The sequence below is a fragment of the Oncorhynchus kisutch genome, linkage group LG26 (genome assembly GCF_002021735.2).
Source record: "Oncorhynchus kisutch isolate 150728-3 linkage group LG26, Okis_V2, whole genome shotgun sequence".
NCBI lineage: Eukaryota > Metazoa > Chordata > Actinopteri > Salmoniformes > Salmonidae > Oncorhynchus > Oncorhynchus kisutch.
This window is the reverse complement of record NC_034199.2, coordinates 50,945,281-50,963,087: the sequence shown is the minus strand read 5'-3', so window position 1 is coordinate 50,963,087 and position 17,807 is coordinate 50,945,281. Positions and strand designations below refer to the sequence as shown.

At 45.7% G+C, this 17,807-nt stretch overlaps 2 protein-coding genes across 6 annotated transcripts in view; both read left to right on the top strand.

The window, feature by feature from the left end:
• Positions 1–711: 711 nt before the first annotated feature.
• Positions 712–3,362, top strand: sumo3b (small ubiquitin like modifier 3b). Its single transcript, XM_020474597.2, has 4 exons — positions 712–943; positions 1,738–1,866; positions 2,007–2,078; positions 2,209–3,362. The coding sequence occupies exons 1-4, from the start codon at positions 923–925 to the stop codon at positions 2,308–2,310; spliced, it is 324 nt and encodes a 107-aa protein (XP_020330186.1). The 5' UTR covers positions 712–922; the 3' UTR covers positions 2,311–3,362.
• A 563-nt stretch (positions 3,363–3,925) lies between these two features.
• The window catches only part of ube2g2 (ubiquitin-conjugating enzyme E2G 2 (UBC7 homolog, yeast)), a 20,176-nt gene continuing 6,294 nt past the window's right edge, over positions 3,926–17,807 (top strand). For 2 of the 5 annotated variants that reach the window (XM_031805652.1, XM_020474595.2), the window contains exons 1-5: positions 3,929–4,084; positions 4,432–4,467; positions 6,504–6,549; positions 8,894–8,983; positions 14,032–14,150. In XM_031805652.1, coding sequence (XP_031661512.1) covers positions 4,042–4,084; positions 4,432–4,467; positions 6,504–6,549; positions 8,894–8,983; positions 14,032–14,150 — 334 coding nt within the window. In that variant the 5' untranslated portion in view covers positions 3,929–4,041. Of the gene's footprint in view, positions 4,085–4,431; positions 4,468–6,503; positions 6,550–8,893; positions 8,984–14,031; positions 14,151–17,807 lie in introns of all 5 variants that reach the window. The other 3 variants (XM_020474594.2, XM_020474596.2, XM_031805653.1) reach the window with 3 other exon arrangements.

Below are 17,807 nucleotides of genomic sequence, written 5' to 3'. Positions count from 1 at the left end.
TATTATTGACTATGTTTTGTTTATTCCATGTGTAACTCTGTGTTGTTGTTCCTGTCGCACTGCTTTGCTTAATCTTGGCCAGGTAGCAGTTGTAAAATGAGAACTTGTTCTCAACTAGCCTACCTGGTTAAATAAAATATTGCTGTGTGTTTCATGAAATCAAATACTGACATCTCCGGCGCCTGTGTGTTCTCTTAATGGTCCTGTTCTTGTTGCGTGTGCAGTGACGGATTTAGGAATAGGCGACATCTTGCCGGGGGCGGCACGGGGCGCCCACACAATTTTGGGGGGGAATAGTGACATTTGCGCGATCGGTTTTCTATCGCTCATTTTCACGTTACGCCAATGATAGGATGTCACCGTGTGGGACAGTGGGTCAATAAACCTTGTCGAAGTGGGCGCCCTGATACTAGTTTATGAGCTAGGCATGTCACTGCCTGGAAAGGTCTCCCACTCAGAAGTACGACACCAGGACGGGGGAATCTATCAAATAGCGCAACTCTAATTTACAGTACGAATGCAATTAGTAAAATCATTCACACTACGAAATGCTACCAAATAAACCACAAATGCTCGAGTGCCAAATCAACTGTGTGTGACTACCATTTCGTATCAAAAGTTGATAAATTGATTTCCAGATCTTGTTGCAGCAATACTCGAAATTGGATATCACGAAATTGGGTTTAAAAAAAAGTATTGTCTAGGTCTTGTCTAATTCTCGGGAGCGCGTATAAAACAGATTTGCGCGCTCATGTGTGCACGGTCCCTAGAAAATATAGACACGTGATCCCCGTGAGCCAATTAGAGTTTAAAACATTATGCGCGCTCCTGGTCGAAACGGAGAAGACTGAGAGAAGTGAAAAAGCGCAAATATTTATCTGTCTGTAAATTAGTACATCGTTGAGCAATAACTAGCTACACAATGTCTGAAGAAAAGCCAAAGGTAAGCCATGTTATGTTTCTATGATTGAATATTTTCCATATTTCATTGCATTCTTGCCAGTCGAGTTTATGTGTGTTTACATGGCAGATTCCGCATTTGAGCGGGTAAAAAAAGAGAAAACAAAGGTTCGTTGATTTGCGGATTTATGGCTGGACGCGCAACGTTTTGCGTGTAGAAAAATGTCTAGCTAGTCAACTATCTGATAGATGTATGCCCAGATGTAGTCTATTCTATAGTATACATATCTACTCTTCATGTATTGTAAAGTGATGGTTGAATTGAAACAGCGCCATTGTGACTTTTCTGTGCGCATTGGAATAGGGCCGGATGTTTGCTCTTTGCGGCTTTTTGATTCGCCTGAACCCCACCGGAGCTGCCACCTCCAATGTATTACCTAGGATAGCATGCTTAACATTGCTAACTTAAAAAGGTAAACACAAACACATGTTTGACGCCAGGCACGCATATTGCGCACCGCCAGTCTGAACTAATGTTCTCTCCTATGCGGCGGTGAACTTGTTAGACGCAGGGCTCCCTTTGCAAAAGAGATAATGGTCTCAATGATATTCCCTGGTCAAATAAAAGTACAACACAAACAACCGCTAGCCATCATTTATCACAAATGACAATTGGCTTAACTAGCTTGCTTACAATGCGTGTTGAGATGCTTTTGCTTAGATGAAACCAAATCCTAAAAGTTTGCTCAGTCCCTAATGCTTGACATGAACTATGTTATATGACCAAGCTATGTAGCGTTTAACTATGGTCTCTGAAGTGCATCCTTTCCCTTTCAGGAAGGAGTGAAAACTGAAAACGATCACATCAACCTAAAGGTTGCAGGTCAAGATGGGTCAGTAGTCCAGTTCAAAATTAAAAGGCACACTCCGCTCAGCAAGCTGATGAAGGCGTACTGTGAAAGACAGGTGAGGCTTTACATTCCTCTTCTGCTCACCTAAAACAATGTAAAGCTTTCCGACTGATTGGACAACCTTGCAGGGCAACTCCTGACCAACTTGCCTGACAATGTTTTTTATTTTTATGTTATAACCTCTCTTTATTTCAGGGTTTGTCAATTAGACAGATACGGTTTAGGTTTGACGGACAGCCGATTAACGAGACTGACACACCTGCACAGGTAGGTGACAGTTTCCTTTCATTTTCATAAGTCCTTCATAATAGATTCAGAAGAACTAAGTTACTAATGAATGTACCAAAGACAAGATACTTATTTTTCTGACTTAATGACCTTATATTTGTGTTGACAGCTTGAGATGGAAGACGAGGATACTATTGATGTATTTCAACAACAGACTGGCGGCTCCTCCCTCTCTGAGGCTCCTCCCTCTCTGAGGCTCCTCCCTCTCTGAGGCTCCTCCCTCTCTGAGGCTCCTCCCTCTCTGAGAACAGATACACTTGAAGAGCAGCATCACTCAAAACCTTTTTTTATTTTCAATAATCATTTAGCGTTATAAATATATTTTTTGTTTGATTGAACCGCCTCCCCCCCCCCCAAGCCCTACATGTTGTGAGGGGAGGCAGGGATCTGTTTACAATGGAAAACCATGGCGTTAAGAAAGACGGGACTGTTAAGTGGGTTACATTCACATTCTCTACTCACTTGTTCAATCCCCCTTCATTCATTGGTGCAGCATGACTAAAGGGAGGTTCCACCACTGCCATACTCCTCACACCATTCCATTTAAATGCATGAGGTTGAGTGAACGAGTGTAGGGTAGTGAATTGGGACGTAGCCATGATCACAAGCTGGATTTCATGCCACCGAACCATTTCTTGTTTATATGAACTAGAACTGTTTTGAGAATATGTATTTGTTTCACACACAGGGGGTCCAACTGTCCTTCAGATTCTGACCCTAATGGCACCCTATTCCCTTTAAAGTGCACTACTTTTTGACCGAAAGTCGTGCACTATATAGTGAATAGGATGCCATTGGGATGTACATCAATCTACCACAGGTTGAGGTAACACAAGGTCCACTGATCCTTCTGTTTCTCTAGTGTATATTATTTTAATTTTTTTTGTAAAAAAAAAAAGGTTTTATATTTTGCTAAATATATGGGCCAAATGATCCATTTTCTCATTTCACCCTGTATGGCCATACGATTGAATAGTGCATGGCTGTGTCTAGACCAAATGCAAAATGAACAGAATTGTGAACAGAAATGTCTCGGTGATATGATTGAAAAGGGTAAAGTTTTAAGGTCTATTTTTAACGTCACTTGAAGAAACGATTCAACGTACCTTTTCAGATGGCTTTCTGTTTATCCCCCTCTCCACACAGACGGACGGGGAGTAGTTGAGCCATACTTGGTGGATTTCTCCTGAATTTTACCCATCCCACTGCATCACTGATATTTTATGACAAAATAAAAGGGAATCCACCCAGACTTCAACCTTTTTTTGACTTTCTTTTGTTCTTATTCACTGTTCGCTATAAGCAGACTTCATGAACTTCTCTTCCGCCGGCATTCAGAGACTATCAAATTCTGCAGTGTGTGTGTTGATGTGGAGCTTGAGTAGATAACAAGGTCCACTGATCCTTCTGGTTCTCTAGTGACTTGTATATTATTTGTTGTCCTTTGCTACTGTATATAATGAATATAAATTGGTACTTGACTACTTGGTATTCAGCTTCCTGGTACTCGGCTTCCTTTCTTTGCATGTGTTGTGAGGAGTGCTGAAAGACTGTTGCTAACTTCCTAGGCAATATCAAATTGTATTAGTCACATGCACTGAATACAACAGGTGTAGTAGACCTTAAAGTGAAATGCTTAAGTGCCTAACCAAAGCAGTTTAAAAAAAATATGAATAAGATATAAAAGTAGTTGGAACACATCTTTACAAATAAAAAGTACATAGTAATCCAAGCTAGTATATCTAGTGATGTTTTTTTTAGCAAACCTAGATTACTTCCTACAGGTGGCGGTGTTGCATCTCGGGAGCTGTTTACTTCTACAAACCGGAAGTGTAGACATGCGCAGTTGATCAGCTGTTAGCAGCTGCGTTGTCACCAAAAGACAGGCGTGATTGTTTTTTTTCTGTTTTTATTTTTGAGTTTGAGTCTATATTCTTTACAAATGGCTGGTACTGCGTTAAAAAGACTGATGGCTGAGTATAAGCGTGAGTTTTCAGTATATTTGACAGCTAGCTATCCACATTAACTCATAAACTGGCTGCTAACTAGCTAGCGTCATTAACATTAGCTAGCTAGCATCGTTAGCCAAATGGAGTTGTTTTGCAACTGGCGGTTAGTCTGCCTTCCACTAAAGTGAAACTATCAGGAGAATCAGTAGACTATTTTCAAGACTTTTACATTTGAATAAGTTGATTGCCACGTCACCCTTTTACTTGCCTTCCTGGGTGTAAATGTGGAGCTAGTCTCTGTGGCCTTTGTCTAACTGACCAGCGCTTTAATAACGTTACATCATGACAGTAATGTGTACTTTCTGCTTTCGCCTCTATCCTAGAGCTGACTCTAAACCCACCCGAGGGGATCGTTGCAGGTGAGAGATTATATAAGCCTATTACCAGTTAGCTAACGTACACTACATGGCCAAAAGTATGTGGACACCTGCTCGTCGAACATCTTCCAAAATCATGGGCATTAATATGGAGTTGGTTCTCCCTTTTTGCTGCTATAACAGCTTCCACTCTTCTGGGAAGGCTTTCCACTAGATGTTGGAACATTGCTGCTATAACAGCCTCCACTCTTCTGGGAAGGCTTTCCACTAGATGTTGGAACATTACTGCTATAACAGCCTCCACTCTTCTGGGAAGGCTTTCCACTAGATGTTGGAACATTGCTGCTATAACAGCCTCCACTCTTCTGGGAAGGCTTTCCACTAGATGTTGGAACATTGCTGCTATAACAGCCTCCACTCTTCTGGGAAGGCTTTCCACTAGATGTTGGGACATTGCTGCTATAACAGCCTCCACTCTTCTGGGAAGGCTTTCCACTAGATGTCAAATCAAAGTATTTGTCACGTGCGCCGAATACAACAGGTGTAGGTAGATCTTACAGTGAAATGATGAATACAACAGGTGTAGTAGACCTTACAGTGAAATGCTGAATACAACAGGTGTAGTAGACCTTACAGTGAAATGCTTATTACAGGCTCTAATAGTGCAAAAAAAGGTGTTAGGTGAACAATAGGTAGGTAAAGAAGTAAAAAGACAGGCTATATACAGTAGAGAGGCTATAAAAAAAGCAAGGCTACATACAGACACTGTTTAGTCAGGCTGATTGAGGTAGTATGTACATGTAGATATGGTTAAAGTGACTATGCATATATGATGAACCGAGAGTAGCAGTAGTGTAAAAGAGGGGTTGGTGGTGGGTGGGACACAATGTAGTTAGCACGGTTAGCCACTGTGCGGGAGCACTGGTTGGTCGGCCCAGTTGAGGTCATCAAACATTGCTTCCATTCAGCCACAACAGCATTAGTGAGGTTGGACACTGATGTTAGGCGATTACTCGCTGTTGTCGTTCCAATTCAATTCCTGCTCTGTGCAGGCTAGTCAATGTTCTTCCACACCGATCTCCGCAAACCATTTCTGTATTGACCTCGCTTTGTGCACAGGGGCATTGTCATGCTGAAACAGGAAAGGGCCTTCCCCAAACTGTTGCCGCAAAGTTGGAAGCACAGAATCGTCTACAATGTCATTGTTGCGTTACAATTTCCCTTCACTGGAACTAAGGCGCCTAGATTAAACCATGAGAAACAGCCCCAGACCATTATTCCTCCTCCACCAAACATTACAGTTGGCACTATGCATTGGGGCAGGTTCTCCTGGCATCCGCCAAACCCAGATTCGTCCCTCGGACTGTCAGATGGTGAAGCGTAATTCATCACTCCAGAGAATGCGTTTTCACTGCTCTAGATTCCAATGGCAGTGATCTTTACAACACGCTTGGCATTGTGCATGGCGATCTTACGGCTGCTCGGCCATGGAAACCCATTTCATGAAGCCCCCGACAAACAGTTATTGTGCTGACTTTGCTTCCAGAGGCAGTTTGGAACTCGGTGGTGAGTGTTGCAACTAAGGACAGACGATTTTTACGCGCTACACTCTTCAGCGGTCCCGTTCTGTGAGCTTGTGTGGCCTACCATTAAACGTCTCAGCTGTTGTTGCTCCTAGAGGTTTCCACTTCACAATAACAGGACTTACAGTTGACTGGGGGCAGCTCTAGCAGGGCAGAAAGTTGACCAACTGACTTGACAGAAAGGTGGCATCCTATGACGTGCCACGTTAAAACTCACTGAGCTCTTCATTACGGGCCATTCTATTGCCAATATTTGTCTATGGAGATTGCTTCGCCGTGTGCACAATTTTATACACCTGTCAGCAACGGGTGTGGTTGAAATAGCAGAGTCCACTAATGTGAGGTGGTGTCCACATACTTTTGACCATGTAGTGTATCTCTTGTTGATGTTTTGACTAGAAACCAGTAGTGTGACTGTAGCCTAACTAGCTAGTAGCTACAGAAACAACTCAGTCAGACTCGTATCATGACATCACATTTCCATGCTCTTGACAGGCCCTGCAAATGAAGAGAACTTCTTTGAGTGGGAGGCTTTAATTATGTAAGTATTTAAGCAATGAAACAAATGTTCACTACTACTATGCTATAGGAACATAACAACTAAAACAAACTCCTTTTATTTGGTCTTCAGTGGGTTATGTAGTACTTATGAATGATGAATTCAGTGGGTTATGTAGTACTTGTGAATGATGAATTCAGTGGGTTATGTAGTACTTGTGAATGATGAATTCAGTGGGTTATGTAGTACTTGTTATGTAGTACTTATGAATGATGAATTCAGTGGGTTATGTAGTACTTATGAATGATGAATTCAGTGGGTTATGTAGTACTTATGAATGAATTCAGTGGGTTATGTAGTACTTGTGAATGATGAATTCAGTGGGTTATGTAGTACTTGTGAATGATGAATTCAGTGGGTTATGTAGTACTTATGAATGATGAATTCAGTGGGTTATGTAGTACTTGTGAATGATGAATTCAGTGGGTTATGTAGTACTTGTGAATGATGAATTCAGTGGGTTATGTAGTACTTGTGAATGATGAATTCAGTGGGTTATGTAGTACTTGTGAATGATGAATTCAGTGGGTTATGTAGTACTTATGAATGATGAATTCAGTGGGTTATGTAGTACTTGTGAATGATGAATTCAGTGGGTTATGTAGTACTTGTGAATGATGAATTCAGTGGGTTATGTAGTACTTATGAATGATGAATTCAGTGGGTTATGTAGTACTTGTGAATGATGAATTCAGTGGGTTATGTAGTACTTGTGAATGATGAATTCAGTGGGTTATGTAGTACTTGTGAATGATGAATTCAGTGGGTTATGTAGTACTTGTGAATGATGAATTCAGTGTATTTATTTCCATGTCCAACTAGTGGGTAACCTGATGAATTCAGTGGGTTATGTAGTACTTGTAAATGATGATCAGTCCAGAAAATGGCCAGGAAAGTATATTTCCATGTCCAACTAGTGAGTAACCTGATGAATTCTGTATATTTCCATGCCCAACTAGTGGGAAACCTGATGAATTCTGTGTATTTCCATGTCCAACTAGTGGGTAACCTGATGAATTCTGTATATTTCCATGTCCAACTAGTGTGGGGGGGGGGGGGGGGGGGGGGGGGGGGGCATTGGAACTGGCTTTGAACTTCAGAATTGAATTGGAGGGGTTTATGAGCTCATGGGGGGGGCATTGGAACTGGCTTTGAACTTCAGAATTGAATTCTAGGGGTCTATGAGCTCATAGTGTGGGGATTCCCCAGGTTTCATCTATATCTCTGTTTGCAGCTCTGATCCCGTGACGCTGACTTGCAAAATAAATGTAGAAATCTATATTATTCAATTATTGCACCCACACTGCTCGCGCGCGCCAAGGAGTATCTGCGTCTCCAAGGGCTAAAATAGAAGTCAGTTCTATTTCTGATGCAGATCACGCTGCAAGTCCTGCCTCTCCCATCTCCTCATTGGTTTATAAAAGCAGGTACCCACGTGCCATCTCCTCATTGGTTATACCCACGTGGGTGACTGAAAGACGAAAGAGGTCGGTAGCGGTAATGCACCTAATTTATGAAAGTTGCCAATAGCAATATAAAGTCAAGAGAATAAAAAGCCTGGAAGGAGGAGAGATGACTAGAAACGATTCGTTTGACCGTTTTGTGTGTGGATTAATTGGTGGAGTAGAGGACCTTGTGCATTTCAGGTAGAATAACAACTCAATGTTTATATCCCAGGACAAATTAGCTAGCAACAGCAAGCTAGCTAAATAGGACAAATTAGCTAGCAAGTGCAAGCTAGCTAGCTAAATTGCCATAAATGTTTAATGCTTTTCGACCTGTCCCCAAATTAATATAATTGGTTCAGAGTTTGTTTTGATATTTGAACCTGCGTTTGGTGTGGGTGGGACAAAATACATTTATGCACGATGGCGCACGATGGCGCACGCGCGCAGCAGGTTGGGTTCCATGTCAGAAAGGTGGCTATTTGATTAATGAGCACGATACGCACCATCCAACCTTAAAACTGCCTTTAAAATAAATTTAAATATCCAGTCTTAAAACGGGTGACTAACTGATTTTAAAATGGATCTAGGACATGTTTGTATAGGCATTGTTATGTTGATACTCGTGCAACTTAGTCACAACAGTAATCCACATCTGACCATGACAGAAATGGCAGAGAGATTTCAGTGTCGAGTTGTGGGCTGTAGAGGTCTCTCTCTCTATCCTGGTATTGGTCAGACTGATGCCCAGGCTTGTCTCATAGTCTTTTATATTAGGGTCTATATATTCTCAAGTTAAGGTACTGAAAACGATGATATTGAACTGTTAGTAGCCTTTCTCTAGTTTCATCCTGTTATTGATTGTCTTCTGTATTCAACAGATCATTTCCTAGGATGAAAACACCTTGGGATGTAACGTTAAAAAACGTCCTAATATACACCTATTTCAATGGCTTTGGCCTGCTGTCCAGGTGGGGACACACACAACAATGTAAATTGTTTTGAGACTGTTATACTGTAGCAGGGAGCTTCAGTTTGACCTGTTGATTTGTCTTACTCAATACCCTGGGAAACTCTCTGACACGCATGAGATACCAACCGAGAGCAATCTTCTCTGTTTGATTCCTGATATCTACTCATCTATACTCAGCTCTCCAGGAACTAACAGCAGTGTGTAGTAAGTAACAGCTGTTTAACATTCTCACCATCCCGGGCCTCTGGCAGTCCCAGGCCTCTGGCAGTCCCGGGCCTCTGGCAGTCCCAGGCCTCTGGCAGTCCCAGGCCTCTGGCAGTCCCAGGCCTCTGGCAGTCCCGGGCCTCTTGCAGTCCCAGGCCTCTCGCAGTCCCAGGCCTCTCGCAGTCCCAGGCCTCTCGCAGTCCCAGGCCTCTCGCAGTCCCAGGCCTCTCGCAGTCCCAGGCCTCTCGCAGTCCCAGGCCTCTCGCAGTCCCAGGCCTCTCGCAGTCCCAGGCCTCTCGCAGTCCCAGGCCTCTGGCAGTCCCAGGCCTCTGGCAGTCCCGGGCCACTAAGGCTCTGGGTATTAGTACCTGAGAGTTGAGGTCAGGAGTGGTGAACAGGGCCCGTAGGGTTCTGGTCAGAAGAGGTGAACAGGGCCCGTAGGATTCTGGTCAGAAGAGGTGAACAGGGCCCGTAGGATTCTGGTCAGAAGCGGTGAACAGGGCCCGTAGGATTCTGGTCAGAAGCGGTGAACAGGGACCGTAGGATTCTGGTCAGAAGCGGTGAACAGGGACCGTAGGATTCTGGTCAGAAGCGGTGAGCAGGGCCCGTAGGATTCTGGTCAGAAGCGGTGAACAGGGCCCGTAGGATTCTGGTCAGAAGCGGTGAGCAGGGCCCGTAGGATTCTGGTCAGAAGCGGTGAACAGGGACCGTAGGATTCTGGTCAGAAGCGGTGAGCAGGGCCCGTAGGATTCTGGTCAGAAGCGGTGAACAGGGCCCGTAGGATTCTGGTCAGAAGCGGTGAGCAGGGCCCGTAGGATTCTGGTCAGAAGCGGTGAACAGGGCCCGTAGGATTCTGGTCAGAAGCGGTGAACAGGGACCGTAGGATTCTGGTCAGAAGCGGTGAGCAGGGCCCGTAGGATTCTGGTCAGAAGCGGTGAACAGGGCCCGTAGGATTCTGGTCAGAAGCGGTGAACAGGGCCCGTAGGATTCTGGTCAGAAGCGGTGAACAGGGCCCGTAGGATTCTGGTCAGAAGCGGTGAACAGGGCCCGTAGGATTCTGGTCAGAAGCGGTGAACAGGGACCGTAGGATTCTGGTCAGAAGCGGTGAACAGGGCCCGTAGGATTCTGGTCAGAAGCGGTGAACAGGGCCCGCACCCAACCCTAATCCACCAATATAGAAAATGAGCTGTAGGCTACAGTCAGAGGCGGTGGAATGATTTTTTGACAGGGGTGCATTAATATGATATATTTCTGCTTGTTTTCAACATGTTGGTAGGCAATTTTTAGATAATTTAGTCTGTAATTGGATGCATGCAGATTCTCTTCAGTCATTATATGTTGCCCTAGAAGACTAAATAAACTCTTACTCAACAGAATGATGTCATAAATGACTTAATGCCTCAATCCTGTTGGCATCAGTAAATCTGTCATTTCTGCTTCTGTCGCGGAACAAACACGTTTAGGGACCGGGTAGAAAATGCAAAAATGCGAAATCAGTTTGACAGGTTGTAAGGAAATAGAATGCTGTGAAAACGACCCAATGTTTTTATGATACGATTTCAGTTCATCTTAAATGACTTAATGCCTCAATCCTGTTGACATCAGTAAATCTGTCATTTCTGCTTTTCTCTTATTGAATTCATCTCCGGCATCGTCCTTTTTGGCTCAGTGGATCGACATGAACTGTTTCTGCCCGTTCCCGAAGGTGATTGTAGGCTATTTGGTTTGCATAAAGTTAGGTCTTAAAGCTTAGGAGTATGCACTAAATGTAGCCAATAGATATAAATTGTACAAGAATGATACATTTATGGATTGTTTTTCTTTATTCAACCTGCCCGAAACCCACCCTCCCTTCATCCACACAATATAATGACTCTAAACCCACCCTCCCTTCATCCACACAATATAATGACTCTAAACCCACCCTCCCTTCATCCACACAATATAATGACTCTAAACCCACCCTCCCTTCATCCACACAATATAATGACTCTAAACCCACCCTCCCTTCATCCACACAATATAATGACTAAACCCACCCTCCCTTCATCCACACAATATAATGACTCTAAACCCACCCTCCCTTCATCCACACAATATAATGACTAAACCCACCCTCCCTTCATCCACACAATATAATGACTCTAAACCCACCCTCCCTTCATCCACACAATATAATGACTCTAAACCCACCCTCCCTTCATCCACACAATATAATGACTCTAAACCCACCCTCCCTTCATCCACACAATATAATGACTCTAAACCCACCCTCCCTTCATCCACACAATATAATGACTCTAAACCCACCCTCCCTTCATCCACACAATATAATGACTAAACCCACCCTCCCTTCATCCACACAATATAATGACTCTAAACCCACCCTCCCTTCATCCACACAATATAATGACTAAACCCACCCTCCCTTCATCCACACAATATAATGACTCTAAACCCACCCTCCCTTCATCCACACAATATAATGACTAAACCCACCCTCCCTTCATCCACACAATATAATGACTCTAAACCCACCCTCCCTTCATCCACACAATATAATGACTAAACCCACCCTCCCTTCATCCACACAATATAATGACTCTAAACCCACCCTCCCTTCATCCACACAATATAATGACTCTAAACCCACCCTCCCTTCATCCACACAATATAATGACTAAACCCACCCTCCCTTCATCCACACAATATAATGACTCTAAACCCACCCTCCCTTCATCCACACAATATAATGACTAAACCCACCCTCCCTTCATCCACACAATATAATGACTCTAAACCCACCCTCCCTTCATCCACACAATATAATGACTCTAAACCCACCCTCCCTTCATCCACACAATATAATGACTCTAAACCCACCCTCCCTTCATCCACACAATATAATGACTCTAAACCCACCCTCCCTTCATCCACACAATATAATGACTCTAAACCCACCCTCCCTTCATCCACACAATGCAAATAGTCCGGGTAGCCATTTGATTACCTGTTTATGGCTTGGGGGTAAAAACTGTTGAGAAGCCTTTTTGTCCTAGACTTGGCACTCCGGTACCGCTTGCCATGCAGTAGTAGTAGAACAGTCTATGGCTGGGGTCTTTGACACTTTTTAAGGCCTTCCTCAGTTTGGCCTTTTTAAGTCCTATGAGTAAGATATTTAGTTCAGCAAATGAGGTAGCCTGAACCCAGATATATGTTTGTGCTCTGATGTTTGGCATGACAGTGTGTGACAAGGAGTTGGTGGTATGATGGCACAAACAGAGTGGCACTCAGGCTATTAGGAACAAGGAGTGAAACTAACAGAATAGATCTGATCGGAACCTGACTGTCAATCAGCTGATCTGGTGGGTGATCAGATAAGGATTTGTTTAAGTGCTTCTAACTCAGCCAATCAAAACAAGGATGTTGCTGTGTCAGGCCGGGTTTTAACTCTTAAGGAAATTAGATTAGGACAGCTGATTGGCTGTGAAGTTGATGATTAATGATTGATTGGCAGGCCTTAAACCCCCCCAACGATTTGCCTGTTAAAGGTAGACTCGGTGATGTAGATTCAGAAAGTAAACCGCATAGTGGGGTTCATTTCCACAACAACTAAGAGTATTGAAGAGTCTTCCTGGGTAAGTCTCTAAGTCATTACAGCTGGGAGTCTTTCTTGGGTAAGTCTCTAGGAGTCATTACAGCTGGGAGTCTTCTTGGGTAAGTCTCTAAGTGATTACAGCTGGGAGTCTTCTTGGGTAAGTCTCTAAGTGATTACAGCTGGGAGTCTTTCTTGGGTAAGTCTCTAAGTGATTACAGCTGGGGGGCTTTCTTGGGTAAGTCTCTAGGAGTCTCTAGGAGTCATTACATCTGGGAGTCTTCTTGGGTAAGTCTCTAAGTGATTACAGCTGGGAGTCTTCTTGTTTTACTGTCCCCCCGTTATGCTGTCCCTCTAGTTTTACTGTCCCCCCGTTATGCTGTCCCTCTAGTTTTACTGTCCCCCGTTATGCTGTCCCTCTAGTTTTACTGTCCCCCCGTTATGCTGTCCCCCCAGTTTTACTGTCCCTCCCGTTTCCTTGTCTGGCCAGTAGCCATGCTTTTAAACCTATTGAAAACGAATTGTCAAATTAATAATATACATTTAAAGGGAAATTCTAGCTTACCCAGCCAGTGCAAAAACTCTTGGTATAGAGATGATTGTATATCTGACGAACTGTCCTGTGTTATGTGACCACAGTGTAGAGGGTCTATGAAGTGTTTTGATCCTTATAATTAGCATGCATCTCTACCTAATCCTCCCCTGAATAACCTGCCTGCCCCAGCATGTAATAGAGCAGTCTAACGAAAGCACAGCCTTATGGGAACATTTCCATTTGGTACACAGGGCTGTCCACAGAGCCTTACATCAGCAGCACCTCCCCCTTGGAGAACAGAGCTGCACCTCCCCTCTAGAGAACAGAGCTGCACCTCCCCTCTAGAGAACAGAGCAGCACCTCCCCTCTAGAGAACAGAGCTGCACCTCCCCTCTAGAGAACAGAGCTGCACCTAGTATGTTTTAGGCTGTTGAGTGTTTGGGGAGGGTTTGGTCTGCCGGATAGTGGTTCAACATGAAGCTGGTGTCAGATGTAATATTTGGTGCACGATTAAAGCTAAGTTGCCTATTTTTTTTCTTACCATGACCTTTGACATCTGACCCAGGTCCATAGAAAAACGCTTTCCATTTCTAATCTATATGACGAAAAATGTGCAGATGCAGAATGTATCACCCATTGAGCTGTGACTGATTCATAACGTCGTCACTTCTCCGGCCTAACTAACCCTGCGTCCCGTGTGTTTTCTAACCAGGGGTCCAGAGGACACGTGTTTTGAGGGCGGAGTATTTCCAGCCCTCCTCTCCTTCCCGTCAGACTACCCCCTCAGCCCTCCTAAAATGAGATTCACCTGTGACATGTTTCACCCAAACAGTAAGTCAACATATAGTATCATTTGAGTTTGGACACACCAACTCATTCCAGGGTTTTTCTACATTGTAGAATAATAGTGAAGACATCAAAACTATGAAATAACACATATGGAATCATGTTGTAGCAAAAAGGTGTTAAACAATTGTAAATATACTTTATATTTGAGATTCTTCAAAGTAGCCACTTTTTTTGAAGAATGGTCCTGGGACAGTACATGTTGCTGATTGACTTCCCAACTCAGTCTCAAGTTGTCTGCCTGTCTAAAGTAGTGCATTATCGAGGGACTAGGTCACCATTTTGGGACACAGGCAGGGTAGTTGAGGATGAAGGGTATATGGAGGGAGGAAGAGCGGGGTAGTGAAGAGCCCCAGGACTAATGGATAGACACACGTTAAAGGTGAGGGGTGCTGACTTCAGCCTCCTCTATCCACCCTGCTGAGACGGCGGGTGTAACTGTATGACGCAGGCCAGGTGGGGGCTAAAGGTCTGGCGGCAGCTTTGCACAGTGGAAACGTGCGTTTTCTCCTTGTCCATTATTGCAGCCTTTCTTCCAGAAAGACTTAAAGCATTTTGTTGTTTGCACGTTACGCCAGGCATTTGGACATTTACAAACCTGTGCTTGACCATCTGCAAGGCAGCTTTACAAAACCAAAGTTAAACCACAGTAACAGGCTACTGCACTACCAGGGCCCCTACAGACTACTGCACTACCAGGGCCCCATACAGGCTACTGCACTACCAGGGCCCCCTACAGGCTACTGCACTACCAGGGCCCCCTACAGGCTACTGCACTACCAGGGCCCCCTGCAGGCTAGTGCACTACCAGGGCCCCATACAGCCTACTGCACTACCATGGGCCCCTACAGGCTAGTGCACTACCAGGGCCCCATACAGCCTACTGCACTACCAGGGCCCCCTACAGGCTAGTGCACTACCAGGGCCCCATACAGGCTAGTGCACTACCAGGGCCCCATACAGGCTAGTGCACTACCAGGGCCCCATACAGGCTAGTGCACTACCAGGGCCCCATACAGGCTAGTGCACTACCAGGGCCCCATACAGGCTAGTGCACTACCAGGGCCCCATACAGGCTAGTGCACTACCAGGGCCCCATACAGGCTAGTGCACTACCAGGGCCCCGTACAGGCTACTGCACTACCAGGGCCCCATACAGGCTAGTGCACTACCAGGGCCCCCTACAGGCTACTGCACTACCAGGGCCCCGTACAGGCTACTGCACTACCAGGGGCACCGTACAGGCTACTGCACTACCAGGGCCCCCGTACAGGCAGGCTGCTCTGCCCAGCCAATACCTGTTAATACCTGCTCTGCCAACACCTGCTCTGCCCAGCAGGTATTGGCAGGTATTGGCTGGGCAGAGCAGGTATTGGCAGGTATTGGCTGGGCAGAGCAGGTATTAACAGGTATTGGCAGAGCAGGTATTGACAGGTATTGGCTGGGCAGAGCAGGTATTAACAGGTATTGGCTGGGCAGAGCAGGTATTGGCAGAGCAGGTATTAATAGGTATTGGCTGGGCAGAGCAGGTGTTGGCAGAGCAGGTATTAACAGGTATTGGCTGGGCAGAGCAGGTATTGGCAGAGCAGGTATTAATAGGTATTGGCTGGGCAGAGCAGGTATTGGCAGAGCAGGTATTAATAGGTATTGGCTGGGCAGAGCAGGTATTAACAGGTATTGGCTGGGCAGAGCAGGCATTAACAGGTATTGGCTGGGCAGAGCAGGTATTGGCAGAGCAGGTATTAATAGGTATTGGCTGGGCAGAGCAGGTGTTAGCAGAGTAGATATTAACAGAGCAGGTATTAACAGGTATGGGCAGGGCAGGTATTAACAGGTATTAATGGGTATTAAGAGAGCAGACGGCAGCAACAGAACAGAGGCTGTCTCTCCAATGGCACCCTATACACTACAGTGCACTATCTTTACCCTGTGCGGGGCCCCTGGTAGTGCAGTAGCCTGTACGGGGCCCTGGTAGTCCACTAGCCTGTAGGGGCCCTGGTAGTCCACTAGCCTGTACGGGGGCCCTGGTAGTGCAGTAGCCTGCCCAGCCAATACCTGTTAATACCTGCTCTGCCAACACCTGCTCTGCCCAGCCAATACCTATTAATACCTGCTCTGCCAATACCTGCTCTGCCCAGCCAATACCTGTTAATACCTGCTCTGCCCAGCCAATACCTGTCAATACCTGCTCTGCCAATACCTGTTAATACCTGCTCTGCCCAGCCAATACCTGCCAATACCTGCTCTGCCCAGCCAATACCTGCCAATACCTGCTCTGCCCAGCCAATACCTGTCAATACCTGTTAATACCTTTTAATACCTGCTCTGCCAATACCTGTTAATACCTGCTCTGCCCAGCCAATACCTGTCAATACCTGCTCTGCCAATACCTGTTAATACCTGCTCTGCCCAGCCAATACCTGTCAATACCTGCTCTGCCAATACCTGTTAATACCTGCTCTGCCCAGCCAATACCTGTTAATACCTGCTCTGCCCAGTCAATACCTGCTCTGCCCAGCCAATACCTGTTAATACCTGCTCTGCCCAGCCAATACCTGTTAATACCTGCTCTGCCCAGCCAATACCTGTTAATACCTGCTCTGCCCAGCCAATACCTGTCAATACCTGCTCTGCCCAGCCAATACCTGCTCTGCCCAGCCAATACCTGTCAATACCTGCTCTGCCCAGCCAATACCTGCTCTGCCCAGTCAATACCTGCTCTGCCCAGTCAATACCTGCTCTGCCCAGCCAATACCTGTCAATACCTGCTCTGCCCAGCCAATACCTGTCAATACCTGCTCTGCCCAGCCAATACCTGTCAATACCTGCTCTGCCCAGCCAATACCTGCTCTGCCCAGCCAATACCTGCTCTGCCCAGCCAATACCTGCTCTGCCCAGTCAATACCCGCTCTGCCCAGTCAATACCTGCTCTGCCCAGCCAATACCTGCTCTGCCCAGCCAATACCTGCTCTGCCCAGCCAATACCTGCTCTGCCCAGCCAATACCTGCTCTGCCCAGTCAATACCTGCTCTGCCCAGTCAATACCTGCTCTGCCCAGTCAATACCTGCTCTGCCCAGTCAATACCTGCTCTGCCCAGCCAATACCTGTCAATACCTGCTCTGCCCAGCCAATACCTATTAATACCTGCTCTGCCAATACCTGCTCTGCCCAGCCAATACCTGTCAATACCTGCTCTGCCCAGCCAATACCTGCTCTGCCCAGCCAATACCTGCTCTGCCCAGTCAATACCTGCTCTGCCCAGTCAATACCTGCTCTGCCCAGTCAATACCTGCTCTGCCCAGTCAATACCTGCTCTGCCCAGTCAATACCTGCTCTGCCCAGTCAATACCTGCTCTGCCCAGTCAATACCTGCTCTGCCCAGCCAATACCTGTCAATACCTGCTCTGCCCAGCCAATACCTGTCAATACCTGCTCTGCCCAGCCAATACCTGTCAATACCTGCTCTGCCCAGCCAATACCTGCTCTGCCCAGTCAATACCTGCTCTGCCCAGTCAATACCTGCTCTGCCCAGTCAATACCTGCTCTGCCCAGTCAATACCTGCTCTGCCCAGCCAATACCTGTCAATACCTGCTCTGCCCAGCCAATACCTGTCAATACCTGCTCTGCCCAGCCAATACCT

Excerpts from the sequence above, each read along its gene's own strand:
- sumo3b (XM_020474597.2), top strand. The coding sequence starts at position 923 with ATGTCTGAAGAAAAGCCAAAG. Across the intron at positions 944-1,737 it reads TGTCTGAAGAAAAGCCAAAG|GAAGGAGTGAAAACTGAAAA; the intron begins GTAAGCCATGTT and ends TTTCCCTTTCAG. Across the intron at positions 1,867-2,006 it reads AGGCGTACTGTGAAAGACAG|GGTTTGTCAATTAGACAGAT; the intron begins GTGAGGCTTTAC and ends TCTTTATTTCAG.